The 24,206-nt window shown below is 34.9% G+C and overlaps 1 protein-coding gene across 5 annotated transcripts in view; it reads right to left on the minus strand.

Annotated features, from left to right (window-relative positions):
- Nucleotides 1-24,206, minus strand: part of LOC106880075 (ribonucleoprotein PTB-binding 1) — a 130,883-nt gene that overhangs the window by 33,698 nt on the left and 72,979 nt on the right. For 2 of the 5 annotated variants that reach the window (XM_052966301.1, XM_052966297.1), the window contains exons 7-9: nucleotides 11,121-11,201; nucleotides 8,306-8,424; nucleotides 1,453-1,506 (exon numbers count right to left, since the gene is read on the minus strand). In XM_052966301.1, the coding sequence (XP_052822261.1) occupies nucleotides 1,453-1,506; nucleotides 8,306-8,424; nucleotides 11,121-11,201 (254 nt within the window). The remainder of the gene's footprint in view (nucleotides 1-1,452; nucleotides 1,507-8,305; nucleotides 8,425-11,120; nucleotides 11,202-24,206) is intronic. The other 3 variants (XM_052966298.1, XM_052966300.1, XM_052966299.1) reach the window with 3 other exon arrangements.

Consider the following 24,206-nt stretch of genomic DNA (forward strand, 5'->3'; position numbering starts at 1 on the left):
GAGAGAGAAAGAGAGAGAGAGAGAAAGAGAGAGAGAGAGAAAGAGAGAGAGAGAGAGAGTGAGAGACACACACACACACACACACTTTGTGTCAATGTTAGAAATCATTAATATCCTTTTAGAATACCAGATTGTGCTTTCCTATTGTGAGAAAGTGAGAGTATTTAAGCCCCTCCCTACGATGGATGTTACTGAAATGCTATTGATACCATTTTGGACAGAACAGCAAACTTTTGAGTCATTGGCTTTCTTTGGAATCACATTTGGCTGCTATATCTATGACGAATACAAGGAATTGCAAAGCTTTGTGCTCCAGTTAAAATCAACTTTTCAATTGAAACAGATGAATACTTATGATGGCTAATTCCTGTACATAATAATAATAATAATTATTATAAGAATTTCTTACATTGGCACAAAGGCATATATTTGCAAGAGAGAAGAACTGTTGATCCAATCAACTACAGTACACAACAAATACCTATTTTATTGATGCTAGGAGGATGAAAAATATGAGTCAAATTTCCAGTCAAAAGCAGTGGAATAAATTACAGAACTATTATAAGATTTATTCCAATGCTCTAAGTTCAAGAGACATTACAGTTCAAAACAATGAATACATCTGTACTAAAAGGGAAGAAAGACAAAATTTACAAAGTAAGATGTATACATATAGAGTGCGTGCAATAGAAATCATGCCAATGAATAAATTTGAAAATAGATTAAATTAATTAAGCTTTTTAGGCCTTTATTCTGATATGAGTATGTACTCTGAGCACACATGCATGAAAGTATTAATTTACATGTCTGTTATGTATCACCATCATCAGTGTAACATCCTTTTTTCATGTTGACATAATTGCTCATCTGTGACACGAAGCCATTTATCATGTTCTTCGTATGCTTGCCTTTTGAAATCTGAACCTTACATTTCTTTATTGCCTCCCTTCACACATCTTTTATGGTTTTCTTTCTCTAAACAATAAATACCCATTGTTGTGAATTGGTATCACAGACAACCAATCTGTCAATTTCCTATAATTGGCACTCTACCAATGAGTTAACACTTTTGTTCTCTTCTATATCTTGTTTGTACAAGACAGCAAAATAACAGGGACAGGATTCAAAATCTTTAATCTAGAAGCATTAACTTTAACCATTTAGCTCACATCATTGTCATAAATCAAACTATCAACTCCATTTTCACACAATTACTACTTCCATCAAGTACTTAACTTACATGTATTAAAAAGGTAACTTCATGGAAAGTGACGAGAAAAGAAGAGTTTGAGGAGAAAGAAGTAAAAAATGGTAAAGTTATAATAAACAGAAGCAATATTTCTAGTCTGAGCAAAGAAGATAAAGGAAAGGAAAAAAAGTTATGACTGAGGTATTTGACCAATGACTTAATCAGTATATTGTCCATTTAGGACTGCGACAATTAGCATTTACCTGTTCTCCAACTGAAGTGAGCATATTGAGTTGGTTGGCCAGGGGTCCAGTGAACTAAGAGAAAGACAGAAAGATAGAGCTAGTTTAAGAAGAGAAAAACAAACAATATCCATATACCTTTCTTTGTAACCATATTAACTGGAGCTGACATTATTCACTCAGTTTCATGTTTTGGGGTGTTGTTTTGTGTATTAACATAAAACAAATGGCAAATAAATATCTTGAAAGAAATAGGAAGCCACACACATGACATGCCCACTAGCTCCAAATTACTAATTTCAAATGGTTACTTTCTTTCATCCAGTATTTAAAAAAAAATTGTTAGTACCTCTACATATAGAAATAGAATAGACCAAACTAAAATAAAGAAATATTTAGAGAATAAATAATTCAGAGGCACTAGTGTGTAAAACAGATAAGCCAGATAACATATAACATATTTAATGCAGGTTACAGTAAAAAGCTAGAAATAACATGGTGAGGAAAAAGCAATATGACTAAAATTTTTCATTTTCTTCAGTAAATCTAAACTTGTTTCAGTTTTGTACTCTAAATATTCTTTTTTCATATGACAATAAATGTATCATTTTGTACATTTATGCTGTCATTAATTTATCACTACTTTGGCAAGTATGGGGAAGTCTACGTCAAGCTGATGAAGTTAGAATACTGAAAGATATCCAGAGATATTTCCAATGTCTTGGAAAAATAAAACATCCTATACTCTTTTACTCTTTTACTTGTTTCAGTCTTTTGACTGTGGCCATGCTGGAGCACCGCCTTTAGTCGAGTAAATCGACCCCAGGACTTATTCTTTGGAAGTCTAGTACTTATTCTATCGGTCTCTTTTGCCGAACCGCTAAGTTACGGGGACATAAATATCGGTTGTCAAGTGATGTTGGGGGAACAAACACAGACACACAAACACAGACACATATACACATATATATATACATATATACGACGGGCTTCTTTCAGTTTCCGCCTACCAAATCCACTCACAAGGCTTTGGTCGGCCCGAGGCTATAGTAGAAGACACTTGCCCAAGATGCCACGCAGTGGGACTGAACCCAGAACCATGTGGTTGGTAAGCAAGCTACTTACCACACAGCCACTCCTACGCCTATATCCAAGAAGATAATATTTGTCTTTGACTAATATTGCTTTTTCTTCTCTACAGTTATTTTTAGTTTGTAAATGCTCCAAAGAAATATGTTAAATATTTTCAACATTAAATATCTAATAAAGAAATCTTGGGATATGATTGGAGAAAATGGTATTCCATCTCATACCAACTGATCAGAATCCATCATAGATTAGTGAGCTAGCCTTTTGTACATGTGAAATGAAGTCATGTAAACAAGCAGGAATAAATTTTGAAAAAATGACATCTGTATCAGTGAGAGCAATTTGTCTCTTGTTTATGATTGTATTCCACTGCACTGTGACAAATGTTTATGATGACAACATTATCATCATTTAATGTCCATTTTCCATGCTAGCATGTGCAAATAGACACAAGTGTATACATACCGCTTCTATTATGAACCACTGACTTTATATCACAATTAGATAAAAATGGCCCATACATAATTACATTGTTAGGTTCCCACTAAAGATTTTCTCTTCATCTAGTATGAAAAAGATGTGTTTGCTGTAGATCATCCAAGTTATTTACTGCAGCTGGATTTGCCATTATAAGATAAAAAGTGAAATTCACTGAGAACTGAAATGGATCTTAGACTTGGTTTGCTAAATAAAGCTTGTTATCAACCTACAGCTCTTATTTAAATCAGAAGGAAATTTCTAATTTTTGATCGAAATAACTTATACCAAACAATGTTAATAGAACATTAGAGTTTGATAGGCAGTACTCAAAATGTCTTAATGAGAACATGCAGCCACTATCATAATTCCTTAAATAAATTTATATTCACAAAACTGATCCCTTAATATATTTATTTATTGTTCCTAAATGTTTCAAAATAATACATTTTTTCCGTTGTTGGCATCAGCTTAATTACATACAATTAAAAACAATCTGTAAATAATAAAACTCTTAAATGTCTATTAGACAGAAATAGAACAAGAGGCCCACTGGCGACATTCAAAAAATGCCAGATAAATATTACTAATTACTCTATACCATATAATAACACCAAACTAAACTAGGATACCTCACTGTATGAGACATTAGCGGAATAAGCTAGTCTGCTGGCACAAGTGATTGATTAATTATCTGTGAAGCCAGGGAAATTCTTGTAAAGATAGTTACAGTTCCATTAATTGGCATGTTTCTATTCTCCATCTCAAACTGGTACTTTAAATATAATCACATTCACACCTTAGTCAATTAGACACATTACAAATGTATCTTTGTAAGATAAATAAACTATAATAATAGACCAACTGATAGCTAACTTACTTGTTTTGTAAAATACTGTTTTCAGTTTCATCTTTATTCATATTATAGAGTATTTACAAAACAAAGAAAAATGAGGTCAACAATCAGATAAGCTATTCCATTATTGTTACCAACTTTGAAATGGCTGCAACAAAATTTGATGCATTGTAATTTTCAATTTAGGAGTATTATATAGAAACATCAACTCCCAAAGAAAGCTCAAGTATTGTGGCTATTTTATTTTATTTACATTTGTCTGGATCAGAATGGAAAGATAGTGATCTTAGATGTTGAGAGTGTTCTGGTGTGTTAATGTGTCTAAATATCTGTGAGTAGTATGCTGCAGAAGCTGTTTGGACTCAAACAGATTATTTTCATAAACTGCAAACCTTGTAAGTCCCATAAATATTAGAGGAATAGAGGAAAGAATAAGTGTTTAAGGTTGCACTCAAGAATGTACTGGTAATAAAATAGAGTGCTGTTTTCCTTAATTTGGGGTTGAATACTGGGTCAGTGAGTCAGGTGTATTCCTGTAACTTGCAGGAAGCCAATAAAATTGCCAAAGCTTGAAACAGATTAAATTGTTATTTTCATGAATGCTGCACACGTAAATCCAAGATCTACTCTTAAGCCATTCAATAGTATTTATGGGCCTTGATAAGGCAGAAAATCACTGCATTTCCAATGTAGCACCAACCTAAATTTCTGACTACATTCTTGAAGTGGAACCTTCAGTGAAATTGAAAGTTCACTGGTGCAGAAACTCCAGGTGTATTACTTGTAAAAACAATGTGTGAGTCTTGCAAAAAGTAACAGGTCACACATTTAAGAAGGCTAAGAACGAATATAGCACCACTTTATTATTAGTTATAATCGTTTCAATACCATGCTAACACCACTGCACAGAAATGATTCATGTGAAAAGTTACTCAATAAATGCAGTCGACTGTATCAGGTTGGCATCAAGTGTGTTCTTATATTGTGCGATGGATATGCATTTTATGTGGCTTATATAGAGAGGAAATAATAAGTATAATGAAAGAGGAAAAAAGGTTAAATAAAATGGATAAAACCAAGACAATAATACTAAGACTAAGAGAAAGAAAAATAGGAAGAGGGAGAATAATGACATTTTATAATAATACCATCAAATATTATCACGAAAAAAGTGATCTCAGGGGTAGTAGTGGTGTATGTATGTTTGTATATATATATATATATATATATATGTCGATAGATCAGTAGTAAATCACATATTAGTGACTGGCGATGATAATAAAATGTTAATAATATTAACACAACCAAGAAAATCAACAAAAGTAATAATAATAAAGCATATTACTGCTACTACTATCATTATCACTATTTCATTCTTCATTTGGTTTCAGTTTTCATTTATATTTGATTATTATCCTTATTTGTAATTGTAGTAGGTATAGTGTAATTAGCACACTAGGCAAAATGCTAAGCTGCATTTCATTCATCTTTACGTTCCAAGTTCAAATTCCATCAGGGTCTACTTTGTCTTTCATCCTTTCGGGGTCGATAAAATAAGTAAGATTTGAATGCTGGGGTCAATGTAATTGACTTATATCCACTCTCTGAAATTCATGGCATTATGCCAAAATTTGAAATCATTATTATTATTGCTATTGTTGGTGTTGTTAGTATTATTATTATTTTCTCATCATGGCCTGCCACTTTATCTGTGATTTACTACTGATCCACTAATATTTATATATCTACAATTATAATTTTTAAAAATACCTGTTTATCATGGACTTCCAGTAATGCATGCACCATGTTGTATAGTAACTGGCTGGAGGCACTACCTGCAGCATATCTACACAAGTATGCCCCAACGACTTTCTTATCTCATAACTTTCAGAAAAACAGATATTTTTTTTAATGAAATTTTTTACAAATACACTTCAGATGGTATAGATTCTATTTCTATCAGAATCTGTTGTTGAAAGATTTTAATTTCGAGTATAAAATGGCAAAAATCAACAATCTGAAGAACAAGTATAAATTAAAAAGTGATCAGATAACTAAAGGAATAACCAAGTTCAAGGCAAATAGTTGTTTGATGAATTTAGAACAAATTTTCCCAATGGAAGTGATACTACAGTGCTGGATTTTCTTGTTTCAAAGGGTTGCTTTATGAGATTCCAGAAAAGAACTGGATTACAAAGTGTTGTGAGACATGCTGAGTCTGCTAGTGCAGATCATAAATGTAATTGACTACCCCTTCCTCCCAGAGTAAGCCGATACCAATTGATCCCGAATGAATGAAAAGCAAAGCTGACCTCAGCAAGATGTGAACCCAGAATGTAAAGTGCCAGAACAAATACTGCAAAGCAATTTTCCAACACTCTAATGATGTTGCCAATCCACTGCAGCAGTAGAAACAACAACAACAACAATTATTATTTCTAAGAGAGCACAAAACAGGAAATTTGGAGGATGGAAATAGTTGAGTATACTGACCCCAGTACTTGACTGGTACATTACTGACTGGAGAATGCAAAACAAAGTTGACCTTGCTGGGATCTAAAGTCTGAATGTAAAGAGGTGGAAAAAATACTGCAAGACATTTCCCCCAGGACTAACAATTCTGCTAATTCACAAAATATTTACCTGGTTAAAAAAAAGAGCTATGTAAACTATTAAGAACTCCCCAAGATACTGTCTAAACAGTCAGAAGCTATGTTGTAAATCAATGAAGGCAACCAAATTCAGAGAGGAAGAGAAAACAAAGTAAATATACAATGTCCCTATGCTTGAATATTTCATACAAAGATATAGGGCCCCAGATGACAATCAATAAAAACATTATTTCAGAAATGGAAAGGAAATTTCTACAAAAGTTCAAAATAATGTACAGCAATATCAATTATTCTGGAGCACATCACAGAGCTAAAAAATTGAAAATCCTATAAACAAAAGATTTGAGCTGGGTAAGGGAACACCACATAATAATTAACATTTTAAACTTAAGCATATCAATATACTCTCAAACATCCAATAAAATGTATAAGCTTCTTCTTCATCACGCCGTATCACTTTACAGTTAACAAGAATCCTATCAACTAAACTGTCAGCTTTATGAACTAATCAAGCAGACTGAATATAAAGTAGTTTGTTTTGATAATACAACAGCTAAATTCTTATTTCAAACAAACCCTTCATATGTTCATTGTTAAAAATAAAAAATGCTCCAAGCCCTAATGTTGTGGCTGATATTATTAGAAGCAGAGATAAGATAGTCAACTGTTATTAAGGTGAATGAATGAACCTTACAAATATGAAGCCAAAACTAAATTTTCTTGAGATTGATAAAGAAAAATCAATACACTCATTAGGAGCTTCACAGAGTAAGAAAAATTTTCCAATTTAATTATTGCAAAATATATTGAATAATAACAGAAATATTCTAAACTTATTTCACAATAAAACTTATGGATTTCTAGACAAAATACATTAGCTAATTTATAGCCTGTCAAAGTGAAATTAGCATATGGATAGGGTACAGGACCATCTGCTCACGTTTTAAGAGTTACTGTCAATGTTTTGTGAATCTCTGGATAGGATACTACCCAGAAGCAAAAAACCTCTCCTTTGTAACTTAAATAATCCCCTGCAATTTGTATGGTATGTGCACACACAAACACATGATCTGTGTATGTATGGGTGTGCATACATGAAATTAATAAAGCATATTCTTTTGTGTTCGATTAATTCATTTCTGACTTGTAAAATGGAGATACTAAGTAGCCCAAAAGAAGAATGCTTCATATATATGGAAATGTTGTGACATTCATAAAACAATCAAGCTATTACAGAATTTTATAATTCCTGTAACATTAACATTTTGATATAATCACTGTCATTTACAATATTGATAAGCATTTTCTTTTCACCAAAACCAACATTCATACACTGTCATATACTCAGGTTGGCATTCTATAACAATACAATGGTTCTAGGTAACAATAGCTAAATAAGAAACATCTCTCAGCTGAAAAGTCACTAATTTGTGAGTATGTAGAGGATGCACACTAGAGTTAGTGTAGCCTACACACAAAACTACCTCTAAAAGTCAATAACAAATCTGATATAGTGATATAGAATTGGACAACACAGCCAAGCACTTTAATCAAAGTCCAAGCTCACAAGCAACTGGATTTAGAAATTCTTGCAAAATACTTGTTATAGAGTGTATGCTGCTCTTTGTGCTGAAATAAGCCAACTCATCTATTTGAAGTAAAATAATACTGAATCAAAAAGAATATTTAGCAACCATAAAACACAACACCACTGATGAGATACGACAAACCAGTTGGCTCGAAATCTGATAATATTATCAAATCATTCATCTTCAACTTCACCACAAAATTAAAAATAAACATGCAATGTTTATAAAAATTAAAAAAGTTCTTCACTTACTAATTGTTGTCTTTGTCCTTGCATCTGGAGAGCAAGCAGAATGATCAATCCAAGCTGCATGTTTGAGTTCATCAGTGGATTGAAGGAAACATTGGGACCAGGGCCGAGAAGACCTGTAACTCAAATGGCCCAAAAAAAACAACAAATCTTTCAATATGCTCACAACAAGTAAATACAGAAATAACACACTTAAACAACAGTGTAACAAAAATAACCACACAAAATATAAGCACAAGGCTTGAAATTTGGGAGCAGGGACAAGTCGATTACATCAACCCCAGACTGAAACTGGTATTTATTTCATCACAAAAGGATGAATGGCTAAGTTGACCTAGGCAGAATTTGAATGTAAGGACAGACAAAATGCCACTAAGCATTTTGTCGGTGTGCTCATGATTCTGCCAACTCATTATCTTAATAATAATATTAGTTTCAAATTTTGGCACAAGGCCAGCAATTTCAAGGGAAGAGTTAAGTTGATTACATTGACCCCAGTGCTCAACTGCTACTAATTCTGCCAACTCAGTGCCATAATAATAATAATTCTTCCTACTATAGGCACAAAACCTGAGATTCGGTGGGGAGGGGTATAGTTGATTACATCGACCATGGCTTAACTGGAACTTATTTCATCGACCCAAAAAGATGAAATGCAATGCCAACCTTGAAGTGTCTTGGTTGGTATGCTAACAATTCTGTTGGCTTATAATAATAATAACGATCTGGAAATAGAGGTAACTCGAATGTGGAGTCTAAAAGCAGAAACAATTCCTATTATAGTAGGCACATTAGGTATGATAAAAAAATATTCAGATAAATAACAAAAACACCAGGACTAACAAATATATATATACATACAGAAAATAGCACTACTAGACACTGCACACATCCTTTGTAAAATACTTTCAATACAGTAAAAATAAGAGCATCACAACAAACCACAGCACACTCAAGGCACACAGAGCTACACCAGTTAGTGCAGTGAAAGCACATGATAAAAATAAGACTACTGAATAATAATAATAATAATAATAATAACAGGCGTGGCTGTGTAGTAAGAAGCTTGCTTTCCTAACAACATGGTTCTGAGTTCAGTCCCACTGCATAGCACCTTGGGCAAGTGTCTTCTACTAGAGTTTCAGGCTGACCAATGCCTTGCGTGTGAACTTGGTAGACGGAAACTGAACTGTAATGATAAACACTTTAACCTAATACTTCCCAAAACCACTGATGAGCGAGGAATTTGTCATCAGTTTTGTTGGTGAATGCTAAGTTTTAGTTATATAAGGGCTTATTAGTGTTGCTTTGCTTCTTCCAATCATTTTCTTTTCTATCGATTATTTTTGCAGCTTGGGTTGGTGAAGTCTCTCTTGTCTTATCATCATTTAACGTCCATTTTCCATGCTGGCATGGGTTGGATGGTTTGGCATGTGTTAGTTAGGCCAGGGGCTGCAACAGACTCTATTGTCTGTTTCAGCATGGTTTCTACAGCTGGATGCACTTCCTAATGCCAACCACTTTGTTGCATTAGGGTAGTTGTTTTAAAGGTCATTTCATGTGAAATGAAACCTGTGCCACTTTCATTCATATGGATGTCAGCTTGAGGATGGAGCATATTGTGTAATGCAGAGAGTTTTTCTGGTTCTCCCATTCATGCTTTTGATATCTTGGGAGAATCCAGTTATCATTATTAATATCATCATCATCATTATTACTACTATTACTATAGTAAGAATGCCTTACAAAAACTTGTAAACTGGTTTTGATTCCTAGGTGCACCCAATTCATTTCACTTAAAATGCTTATAACTACCCCTGTTTCTAAGTTTTTAGCCGGGGATCTAAGTTAGGCATCATCAACAGCAAGACAAAAAATGTAGGATTTATAAATTTTCCCCCGAAAGCATTAGCAGTGTAATTTAAACAATTTTAGCAGAAATATTGAAACCAGGTCAAACACACTGTCTCTTATTAGTAGTAGCTAGCAGCAATAACCATGCTGCATCATGTTTTCTTTCCAAGGGACATTTAAAAATTAGAAGTCTTTTTTGAAAGCCTCAGTCAGTTTTAGAGTTTCCATTTTCTCAATCTTTTACATTCTAAATTACCTCGTGTGAAGATGGAAACTGGCATAATAAAATAAATTTTGTTTTTATCAGTTTTAAACCCTATTATGACCAAATCTGTAATAAAATATATTCCCCACGTTTCAATTAATTTAGAAAATAACTTAGAATTCAGAACAATTAAATAAAATAACCAACTTTTCCAATAGTAAAATGGGGTTTAGAATATGTCTTAAAAATATTTCACTTAAATTTACCTTGTCACTAAGCAAGAACTTAATATAACTAGAATAAAATACTTTTTTCAATAGTAATTTGTAATCGATACCTGATTTTTTAAGGTTGGAAGGGATAAAGAAAAACTTTAATCATAAAATAAAATTCAGACATATACAAGACAAGCTTACATAATTTTATTTATGTTTCAACTGAAGGTTTGGAGGGTCAAATACTTAACTCTTTAACATACAGATTATTCTGTCAAATGTAATGCTATATTCACACTATTTTGAATTACTCGTGTATTATCTTGTAGCTTTCAGATTTCAATGATGTGACTGCTCATGTTAGAATAACAAATGTTGGGTAGGTGTGAAAGGTCAGATCTGGTCAGTTTGAACATAAAACAGGAAGAATATTTGGGCCAGATATGGCAGGCTTAAATGCTAAAGGGCTAAATGTAATATCAATATTAATAAAATTAGTTAAAGTTATTCATTTTTAAATAAACAAATTTTGAAACCAAAATACCTGGTTTGGCATTTCTCATGATGGTCTGATGTATGTAGGTTTTCTGAAGTAGCTGAAGAGCTTGGTGAAATTGCTCAAGCACTAAAAGAAAAAGAAAGCCTATTTTTATAATACAGTGGGAGAGATATAAAAGAAAAGAATTAAACCATCCCTTTCTAAATTAAAGAATGCTACTGGTTCGAACCAAAATAATTTACATCAGTACATAGTTTTAAAATACTTACATTCATTGGTCAGAATACCGCCATCCCCCCACCCAAAAAAAAAACTGAGTTGGAGTGGAATCGGCTGTGTCACACTGCAGTCTTTATATTTAGTTAATTTAAGCAGTGTTGTTAAATGAGTCAACTGTTAATAAATTAGGGAATCCAGCAAGAATTACTTCATTTATTTATTTATTAATAAACACATAAATCTGCATATTTATTCAAACCATTCAAGAATAAAAACAACATTCTCATGATGGAATTAAGAGTGCGGGAATTTGAGTTTAATAAATAGTTTAAAAACTTTTCTTTTGCAGACAATGAAAGTTATAAAAAGAAATATTGTAAATAAATTTAAACTGAACAGAATTATTAGTTACCCTATCCTTATATTTCTAACACTCAAGCTACACAGGCCAATGAATATGCAGTCACCTGAACTGTGAAACGTAGCAACTAAATCTCACTCCTATTGACAATGATATACAAAAAGATGGAAGGGTCATGGTTGATACATTTATCATAATTGATATGCTCAATCAAAGCTGACCAGGAGCTAAAGAACAATTTAAACCATATCTACTGTTCTCCTGAGATGAATCTCTATCCCATATCTCTAAACCATCTCCACTCTATACCCCAACTACTTTTGGTAAGAAAGTATTAGCACCTACATAGAAATAACTCTTCTAACATGGAAGTCAGTAACAGAGACTTTCATTTACTCTGGTAGAAGGGCTCTCCTCAATTTCTCTAACTCACTCCCCTCTCAAATTATCCTCTTTGCTAACTACAATGCATCCAATTTCTCCAATATGACTGACAAAGGCAAAATCTTTTGCTACTTTTAATTGTTGCATCAGTTAAGCCTTCTCAACTACTTATTGGGTACAATTTGAACTTGGCCAATTATACACTGGTGTATTTAGTAGTATATGCTTCACTCCTGATAGCAAAGTTAACGACTAATACTATTCTCCCAAATGGTTTACATGGAACTGTACTGCAGCTGTATAGGCAAAAGACTGCCTACAGTACACGAAGAAAATCACTTTTTATTGATTGCCATGACTGCAGAATAACCATCAGAAAGCAAAGGATTGCTTTGTGATCACACAGTATGTAATTTCACTCACATCCTAAATTGCAGCTAAGTTCACTAGTCCCTTTCCATATTAACTTTACAAAATTTTTTTACCCATCCACTGCCCAACTCCATGCTGCACGCATAACAAAACTCCTCCTAAATACTCATCACTACCATATGTACAACCAGCAAAAGAAGCCCATCAGTTATATATCCCATTACTCTTAAACAATAAGCTAAGTTACCTTTGTTCTCACCAAACTCTTTAATTTCTCAGCCTCTATGCATCAAAATCTCCAAAAGAACAACCTCTTTGACCTTGCAACTACCAACTTATTTTTTTCACATCCAACAGCACAAAGTTGATGGAGACAGTGTTAACCATCTCTTTTATCACTTGGAGCTATTTTCTCAGTAACTATCAATGAGTTTCTACTGGAACAGATTTTCAGTAATCCCTCAACTTTCCTGGGTGAAATGTTCCAAAACCCCCCATGATAGGTGAAAATCCACAAAGTAGAAAAAGTACTGTATATTTTTTGAAATTATTTTTATACATTGTATATATACATTTTATTATAAATGCAAAATAACACCATAGAGGAATCAATGTAAGCTTAAATAATAAATCATGATATGGCGAGGGGTTACTGTACTGAAAATCTACTTTGTCTCACACTTGGGGTCTCTCTGACTCTTGAGAACTGTAACAAAAGCAATACTGTTGCCCAAGAAATTAACAACACCTTCAAATGTATCTGGCAAGGACCATAAAACCATATCACCTACCTATGGGTTTTAATTGTTTAGATCAGAAGTCTCCTTGTTTCATATTGTCAAGTTTGATGTAATCTGAGTTATGTCCATATACTCTTCTTCCTGTATATGAATGACCTTAGCATGGTTAAAGCACACACTGCTACAGAGATTACACTACCTTTAAGTCCTGTACAACCTTTCATAGATGCAACACAAGCAGTTCAAGGCATACACAGCTTCAATGAAATGAGATCTCAAAAAAGTCCTTTAATGGAGACATGAAATGGAAACCTAGTCTCCATCTGTACTAAATCGTAATCACTAAACATACTAGAAAAACACAAGAGCTAAAAGTACTAGGTCAAACACTCTATGAAAATCATTCATAGGAATGTGTGTCTGTGTGAGTGAGAGAGAGAGGGGGAGGGGGAGAGAGAGAGGGGGAGAGAGAGAGAGAGAGAGAGAGAGAGAGAGAGAGAAAGAGAGAGAGAGAGAGAAAGAGAGAGAGAGAGAGAGAGAGAGTGTGTGTGCATCATAAAGGCTAAGCTTACTCTTCAGGACCACATTCTTTAGTCCTGGTTGGTTGGAACATTTTAAACTCAGTGCTGGTTACTTACATAGATAAGCAAGTATTCTGGATTGGATAATAAAAATCTGGTAGACTGGGAAAGTATCACTCACAAGGCATATTAGCACCATGAACCCACAAATGTCATTTTTCCATCTGTTCTACTGCTATTGTAATAATCTATTCTTCTTTAACTAGCAGGTTACACATCACCTCTTCTCAAGCTCACTTGGTGTATAACCCTTTCAATGACCATTTCAGCTGATCCCACTCGACCAGACCTGCACTAAACACTACGCTTGATATTTCCTATTTATTACAGCATATCTCTCTCTCTCCTACATACACCAATCTCAAAATTAACAGTCTCACCAATCTAAGAGAACCTGCAAAGAGCATGAACACTATCCCTATGCAGCAACTAGATGATAATATGAATAATCTGAAGGCTACTTATGGACAACATTAGAAAGTGGAAGAAAGTGTGTTGCAAGTAAATATTTTATTAAGATAATGCCATAAATCAGAATAAAATCCCAGCAAGGAAACTGAGCTCCTAACCAATTTTGATACTTGCAGCTATCTCACTTCAATTTCATCACTAATACTCTTTAGAAAAGTCTCATCATGTCTCATTTACCCTCTCTCCAAGCTGAGGCTTTGGTACTTAAATGAAAAATCCTTTTGGATACATTATTGGTAATTTGAGAAAGACACGAATGCTACAACTCTCATTATTTCTCTCTTAAAAGACACTGACATAATAATAGAGTTCAGTGCTTCTATCTAATCTTGCTTTGTTGTGTCTGACCACCCAAAGTTTCAATTTGAATTCAGTTTAGCACTATGATTCTCTACAAGACACACACAAGACTGACTGCTCTGAGTAGCTCCAACTTAAAAAGTTTTTGGTTGTTTGATTACTATTTTCAGCAAGGTTGTAAGTTCACATTCTGCTATAAAATGCTACAAATTAAGTTATATTATTCAACTTAGTTCAGTCAATGAAATATACTTCACAGTTGAGTGCTAATAATAAATCTGAAGACCCAACTAAAATCATATTATTGAGCCAAGAGAAAAGACTACAGAAATAACCTGAGGCATTTGAATACCAACAAAAGTATTACAATCAATGCATTTTTTCCTGAAATTTTTTTAGAAAATACGAAAGTTTATACCAATTTTTGTTTTGTTTTGAGGGTAAGTTGCAATCACACACAAACATCAATATAGATTAGGAGGATTTCTGTAGAAGGACTTTCTTCACATAAACATAATGGTTAACTTATTTCTTTTTGTAAACTTTCCTCATAACCTCTGAGTTCATTTAAGTGATGCAATAACAACAATAACATAATTAAGGCTTGTAGGATTAAATTTGCTATCTGAAAGTTATGTCTCTAATATGACAAATACATTCATAAAATACATAGGAAAAACTTAAGGTTATTGAAATTCCACTGACACACATACATGCATTTTCAGTACTTGTTTTATTGCAGGTCACCCCGGACAAGATTATTCTACCATAACCTCAGAGGAACATCATCATCATCATCATTTAACATCCACTTTCCATGCTAGCATGGGTTGGACGATTTGACTGAGAACTGGCAAACCAGATTCCAATCTGAACTGGCAGAGTTTCTACAGTTGGATGCCCTTCCTAATGCCAACCACTCTGAGAGTGTAGTAGGTGGTTTTTACGTGCCACGGGCACGAGGGCCAGTCAGGCGATACTGGCAACGGCCACGCTCAAATGGTGTTTTTTACGTGCCACCTGCACAGGAGTCAGTCCAATGTTTTGTTCACATGCCACCAGCACAAGTGCCAGTAAGGCAAAGCTGGAAACGATTGCGCTCAAATGGTGCTTTTTATGTGCCACCGGCACGGGAGCGAGACCGCTGCTCTGGCAGTTATCCTGCTCAGATGGTGCTGCTAGCGCTCCACTGGCACAGGTGCCAGTCATCAAATTTGGTTCGGTTTCGATCTCACATGACCCAACAGGTCATCGCAAGCTGAGTTTAGTGTCCAATGAAGAAAGGTTGGCATGGGTGCCAGTCATCGAATTTGGTTCAATTTTGATTTCACTTGACTCAACAGGTCTTCACAAGGAGGGTTTTATGTCCAAAGAAGGAAAGGTATGCATAAGTGGGCTGGCTACACCCCTGGTAAAGGCCACAGGTTATGGTCTCACTTGTCTTGCCGGGTCTTCTCACATACTGCATATTTCCAAAGGTCTTGGTCACTAGTCATTGCCTCGGTGAGGCCTAATGTTCAAAGGTCGTGTTTCACCACTTCATCCCAGGTCTTCCTCTCCCACAGGTACCCTCAACCGCTAGGTTGTGGCACTTTTTCACACAGCTATCCTCATCCATTCTCACAAAATGACCATACCAGCGCAATCGTCTCTCTTGCACACCACAACTGATGCTTCTTAGGTTCAACTTTTCTCTCAAGATACTTACACTCTGACGAGTATGCACACTGACATTACACATCCATCGGAGCATACTGGCTTCATTCCTTGCGAGCTTATGCATTTCCTCACCAGTCACGGCCCATGTTTCACAGCCATGCAGCATGGCGGTTCGTACACATGCGTCATACAGTCTGCCTTTTACTCTGAGTGAAATGCCCTTTGTCACCAGCAGAGGTAAGAGCTCTCTGAACTTTGCCCAGGCTATTCTTATTCTAGCAGCTACACTTTCAGCACACCCTCCCCCGCTACTGACTTGGTCACCTAGGTAACGGAAGCTATCAACTACTTCTAGTTTTTCTCCCTGGAATGTGGCAGAAGTTGTTCTCTGCACATTTTCAGTGTTTATTGCTCCTGAACATCTGCCACATACACAAACTATCTTCCTAGTTAGCCTTCTTTTGATATTGCTGCACCTCTTATGTGTCCATAGCTTACACTGGATACATCTTATAGAGTTTCTACAGATCGAGCAGGGGTATCAACTTGAAGGGGTTTGTGGTTTGTCTACCTTTCTACTTATTGGGACTTTGGTTTTAGCTAGGTTGACTCTAAGGCCCTTTGAATCTAATCCTTGCTTCCACACCTGAAACTTCTCCTCTAGTTCTGATAGTGAGTCAGCAATTAGAGCAAGGTCATCAGCATAGAGGAGCTCCCAGGGGCAACCTGTCTTAAACTCCTGTGTTATTGCCTGGAGGACTATGGTAAATAGGAGGGGGCTGAGGACTGAACCTTGTTAGACCCCTACCTCTACCCGGAATTCTTCACTGTACTCGTTGCCAACCCTCACCTTACTGACAGCATTCCTGTACATGGCTTCAACAGCTCTCACTAACCATTCATCTATCCCTAGTTTCCTCCTTGTCCACCAGATAAGGGATCGGGGGACCCTGTCAAAGGCTTTCTCCATGTCAACGAAAGCCCAGTACAGAGGTTTATCTTTGGCTAGGTATTTCTCCTGCAGCTGTCTTACAAGAAATATAGCATCAGTGGTGCTTTTCCCTGGCACGAACCCAAACTGCATCTCATCTAAGCTGACTCTCTCCCTAATTAGTTGGGCTATGACCCTCTCCTTGACCTTCATTACCTGGTCCAACAACTTGATACCTCTGTAATTGTTTGTGTGTAAAGTGTCATCTTTAGCTTTGTAGCAGTTGACTATGGTGCTGCTACACCAGTCATTGGGTATGACTCCTTCGTGTATCACCTGGTTAACTATATGGGTGACCAGGCTATAGCCGACACTGCCAGATATTTTGAGCATCTTTGCAGTGATTCCTGATGGGCTGGGGGCTTTCCCTGTCTTCATACTCTTGATTGCTTTATCTACCAAGGTACTGTCAATTAGGATAGCTGGTCCCTCAGTTGGGTGGACGTTCGGCAGACTCACTTTCTCCCATTCATTCTCTTTATTAAGCAACCTTTCATAGTGGCGTCTCCAAACCTCTCTCTTTGCAGGGTTGTTTAGTGCAAGCGTACCATCATCCATGCTGACACATTTCTCTCCTACGAACGACATCACGATTATCTCTCACACACTGTCTTGCAACACGAAATACCTCAATTCTTTGGTCCTCACGGCGCAGAACATCTGGCTAAATAAACCTGTCTCCTAGCTTCCCTTTTGGCAGTCTGATACAATTCCCTGCTACCTCCGTTCTTCCAGTCTTTCCAAACCAGTTTCTTTTGTCTAATAGCTGTCAACCACATTGTTCCACCACTACGTTACTTTGGGTCGAGAGGGGATTTTGCACCATCCACAGATCTGGTCAGTGGCTCTCAGCAGGTTGTCCTGTAGAAACCTCCAGTTGTCTTCCACATTATGTGATGCTATATCCCCTTCTATATCGTGGAAGGCTTTGAGTAACACGTCTCTAAATATCTAACCTTATAAGTACAATTGGGTAAATAAACTGTGTATGAGCTGGTCAGACGAATCATTCCAGTTTGTGGGTGGCAGACTTAATCCACTGCCTGGCTTAACACTACAAGGTTATTGGTGGCCCTCAGCAGAGTCCAATCTACTGCATACATACAAGCTAGATCTCTGATTTGGGAATAACTTCCTTCCTTTCACCTACCATTCTTTCTGTTCCTGAAAAGGATTACGAGAAATGCTCATCATTCTCTGAAATATAATACAAAAGTGTTAACTTTCTTCACTCTCAGACATTTTTTGGGAAAAAAGCCAGCTGATTAAATTGACCCCAATATAAGTGATACTTATTTTATCAAATTCAGAAGAATGAGATATCAACCTCAGTGGGATTTCAACTCAGAATATTAAGACTAGGAAACATCAACAAAATACCATAAGGTATTTTGGCCACATTCTATACTATCAGTAAGGATCTACTGTTTCACTTTTGCTCTGAATCTGAGATTTTATTACAATCTTTCTATCAATGAAACATCACAATAAGATTAATACTATTACTACTATTAGATTTGGAACTTTCTTCCAGAGAAATATGACTTGCAGAACTTGAAGGTTTATTTCATCAACCCTGATCACAATAGTTTTGATATACTTTGATAAGAAAAGCACAAGCTACAAGACTCAACTACTGTCTAACCAAGGCATTGATTGATTGATTGATTGAGAGAGAGAGGGGAGGAGAGGGGGAGAGAGAGAGAGAGAGAGAGTTCATAGTAGAAGATACTACAGTTCTCAACAGCAGATTAGGTGTTTGTAGACCATTTCAGACTCACTCACTTAATTTGGGTGAAATACAGTAAATCAGTAATCTTGACTGAATGAAAAAGAGCAGAGACCAATGTTGCTGTAGTAGAAGTGACAGAGCAGGTTCAGCAGTTGGAGACTGATCTATACTTGTATGCTTACAACTGTCCGATTCCAATATTATTCTAAACAATAGCAATAATGTTGGTTAGAACATTAGAAAATAATTTTTAGAAAATGTTCTTTTTCTGAATCATCATTAACACCACACTCACTTTTCAACTTGCACATTTCCCTATATGTTACATATATACATATATATATACATGTATATATATTCTTTGTATTATATATATATATATATATATATATATATATAGATATATATATATATATATATATGTATATATATATATATATTTGTAGATTTAAGAGAAAAAAATAAGAAAGATATATCATGATTAAATGATTATTATAAACAAACTATATGGATGTTTATCATCTTCATCTAATACTAATGTTACTCATTTTTAGAACCATTCAAATAGAAGAGACAATTACAACAGGAAATTAAGAAAACGAAACTGATATTTGACTTCCATATTTGGCTATACATGAAATGAATGATTAAAGTATTAAAGCAATCAACTACATGTTTCTTATTGTTGATTTTTCAGTCATCTTATTAATGTCAATTTCACAGTACACATTCACACCATCTTTGAGTTTCAGATATCTACCTTCTACATCGTTCAATTACATGAGTAATTCAACTGTTCTATATAGACTGCCAATACTATCAACTTGACAGAAATACTCCATGTTCTTCTTACTACTAAAATCTCTAAGTACAATACTACCATGGTAACCAAATCAAAGCACTTAGATAATACTTTTCTATCCTAAGTCAATATCTGAGTGTCTTAAATTTGAAAATATCCAATACCCAATATGGAAAAATACCAAGTCTACTGGACTAAAGTTTGTAAATCGATTGAAATTATCAATTAGTTTAAATACAGGGTGGCTCAGAAGTAGGTTTACAGTTATTCAACTATCACTTTCGCATTCATATATTGGCAGTTTAGATCTTAATTATAAAAAAAATACAAAACCATTATTCTATGCTAATTTAGTTAATTTTGTCAAGCTCCCTTTTCAGTTTGTAAGATAGAAATTTTAATGTAATAAAATGTTTTAAAAGAAATTTAAAGTGCCCATGTGATAACTGTAAACCTACTTTTGGGTCACCATGCATAAAAGTTTCTTAGCTGGAAAAATATCAGATACACACATTTTGGTTCACTTTAATAAATGATACCTTTCTTTCAATGTTTGTTGAAAAATTTGAGTTAAATCATCAACATTTATATCACTGTTATACTGAAGTACCTAAATTTTCCAATAATCCAATTAATTTTTAATTGAGCAATAAAATGATTTATGCTGAATGAATCAATGAAAAAAAAAGAGAAAATTTAAATAGAAACACACACATTTTAGATAGAAATATAAACCATTTAGTGAAATGTCAGCTAAGAAGTATGTTGCAATAAACAAGAAATATACACTGTAAACTAACATCATTATAATTCTCACAAAATGTCAGCTACAATTATGCCTTAACTGACATATTAACACTAAAAAAATTTGAAGGTCTTTTTAAACAATGCATTTCACAAATTCATACATCTATCCATCTGTTTCAACTTCAGTTTATCCAACCAATAAGTGTCAAATGCATTAAGCTACCACTAATCTCACTCCAGTAAACTAACTGCAATCACTATCAACAACTATTTCCCTGTCATAAACTACATTTCTATAGAACTCTCTCTATAATCATGTTACAATGTTAAAGTATAAAACTAATACAAATCCTATCTATTCTAATTCCCACTATAAGAAGAAGCTCCCTTCTTTAGTCCAAGATAACACACATATCTTCTTAATTTGCTAAACTCTAAACATAATTGAAGAAGCTGAACTAGACATTTACAAAACCAATAGTAAAAAAAATATAAGGTCTTTAGTAACTAAAACTTTTAGGGATAACTCTTAGGCACTGAAAGCCAGTCTTTTCACAGAAACAATGATGGGTGTCATAATGTATGATATCCATTAGTACATTAACTGCAGGAGACTTCTGTTTGTATCCAGGTTTAGTGCAAATGTAGTTGTGAAAAAGAGAAAATCTAGATACTATGAGAAGAGAATGAGGTAATGGAAGATAGTGCTAAAGAGAATATACAATATAGTATTGCTAGGAAGGTCAAGAAAATTCAGAGAGAGAGAGAGAGAGACAAAAGAAAAAAATTACATTAAGATTCAAGAGAAGATACTAATGTGACATATTCATTTGTTTCCTCTAATGTGTTTTTCCGTGCTAGCATGGGTAAAGTGGAATTTTTTTTTGGCAGCAGGATTTTATAACCATATGCATCTTATCAGCAACCCTTATCAGTTTTCCAAGTAAGAAAACTTTTATTTCATGGGTTTCTGGAAATACAGAGTAACTGGTGTCAACAAAGAATGTAAACACCAGTGACAAGCAAAATTGGGGGATATTAATATTCACAGACATTCACACACACATTTGTGGTATGTATGTATATATACACACACATGTGTATGTATATATATATACACACATACATACAAAAAAAAAAACGTTCTACATACCAAATTCACTCACAAGGCACTAATTGGCCTGTGGTTATTTAGAAGACACTTACCCAAGGTGCTATGCAGTGGGACTGAACCTAAAAATACATGGTTGTAAAGCCAACTTCTGAAACACACAACCATGTGTCTATGCACACACAGATTATATGATCTTTATCTCCCATGACTCTGTCCTAGGAAGGGACATGTTAACAAACGGAGATAAAGAAAAAGTAAGAAAAAAGAAAAAATGTATTTCAGTGACCAATTTCATTTCTGTACATTTTAGTGATTTCAATAAGACAGAAATTTCTGAAGTGTACTGGGATAAACGTGAGGAGGGTTTCTTTGGTGGTGGTGATGGGGAGAATTTTTGAGTGTGAGAAAAAGAGATAATGTGCATAACAGTGGTAAACATTTATACATCTATAATATAAATCCCCTTCTGTCTGTGTACGTGTGTGCAAAAGATTATAACGGCCGTATTTTTCAACTGATTTCCTTCATACTGGGAATATACATTACTTATGTTACAGGGATGGTTTTAGACTCATAAAATTTTTCATATAATGAGTAACTGGCCTCCTGGGGGCAGAAAACACACATTCCTGGGTTACATGGAGAAGGAAGGCAACTCTTTGCAAAGTAATTTCCAGAAATTGATTGTCTCCCCTACATCAATTGGTCATAAAAAAATTGCTTTTTCTATTAGATTCACATCTTTGAAAGTTATTTTAAAATATTTACTTCTGGTTTTCTAGCGTCAGTAACGTCCATATCTCTCTGTACCTTATTTATCTATCTATATCTATCTTATTTGTCTAACTAGCTAGCTCTCTCTCTCTCCCCCTCTCACCCACTCTCTATTTACAAACAACAACGACAAATTACTGACAGAAAGAAGTTCACAATTACTGACAAAAGTAATTTCATACATAATTTACTGACAGAAGTAACTTCATAAATTTCACTTCAATATTCTTTACTCTTTTACTTGTTTCAGTCATTTGACTGTGGCCATGCTGGAGCACCGCCTTTAGTCGAGCAAATCGACCTCAGGACTTATTCTTTGGATGCCTAGTACTTATTCTATCGGTCTCTTTTGCTGAACTGCTAAGTTACGGGGACAAAAACACACAAGCATCGGTTGTCAAGCGATGTTGGGGGGGACAACACAGACACACAAACATATACACACACATACATATACATATATACGACAGGCTTTTTTCAGTTTCTGTCTACCAAATCCACTCACAAGGCTTTGGTCGGCCCGAGGCTATAGTAGAAGACACTTGCCCAAGGTGCCACGCAGTGAGAATGAACCCAGAACTATGTGGTTGGTAAGTAAGCTACTTACCACACAGCCACTTTGTTAAATTTGGCTACAAATTTCTTTACTTTTGCAATGTTTTGACAGAATTACTGATAAAAGTAAGTTCATAATTTACTGACAGAAGTAACTTCAAAAATTTCACTTAAATCCGTATACTTAGTTAATTTGCCTAAAAATTTCTTATTTATTTTTGCAACAGTTTTGTGTTTTTCCGTTGTTAATGGCTTTTTTCTGGCTCCTTTGATAATGGCTCTTTGGTTCACTGACAAATTTCACTTCAACCCGTACAATTCTTTATTTTCCATAAACATTTCTTATTTACTGTTTGCCCATCGAATTAAGAAATATAATTTCCGTTACCCAGTTATTTTCGTTGTTTACTATCTTCTACACCTGTGTATTTCTGTATATGTATATAACCATAACTAGAAGGAAAGTGTCAAATGTGTCTACAATGTCAAGGTCAGCCAAAAGAATGTCTCTGTCCAGGGAAAGAGAGAGAGAGAGCTGCAGAAAAGGAAGCATACCAAGAAACGAACAGACTGTGCCTTACAAAAGCTAGAGCATCTCAAAGTGATGAAGAGAGGTATGCATGGCTGACAAGGAATAGGATCTCCACTGCTGAATGAAGAGCAGTTGCAACAGCTCAGAAAAGCAACTTTCAATTATGATCCAGCAGTTCATTATGCAGATGACACTAGAGTTTCCATTGGTGCAATGACAACTGAGTGCATACATTGTAAAGCAAGGAAGTGACCTGGGAAGACACCTGCACTGTGCTGCAGTGGTTGAAAGGTTAAACTCCCTGCAATCCCCCAACCTTCAGAGACATTGAAGAAACTGTTGTCATCAACTGAGCAAGATTCCAAACACTTCCAAAACAAAATCAGACAATACAACACTGCACTACAGATGACATCATTTGTAGCCACAAGAGACTTAACTGAGCCAGGATTCATGAAAACTTTCAAGATTTATCATCGGATTGGCTCTCTACTATCTCTGTCAAATGAATCACCAAAATCAGCCTTTCACTGTTTATAATCTGTACCTGTTTTTTGGTTATGAAATAAGCTATACAAAACATATTTTTGAATTACATGTATTTACTTTATATACATATAAGACTTGAAACTTTCTTTTAACATTTCACTTGGGGTGTGAGAAAGTTAATATAGAAAGTTTGTTTCCCAGCTACTAGCAGTTGAGACCTGCGTAGTCTAGACGGCGTTTTAAAATTTCCTTATTTTCTTTAACACAGGCAACGCCAGGTATTTCTGTTAGTGTGTATGTATGTATGT

Source organism: Octopus bimaculoides, chromosome 3 (assembly GCF_001194135.2).
Source record: "Octopus bimaculoides isolate UCB-OBI-ISO-001 chromosome 3, ASM119413v2, whole genome shotgun sequence".
NCBI lineage: Eukaryota > Metazoa > Mollusca > Cephalopoda > Octopoda > Octopodidae > Octopus > Octopus bimaculoides.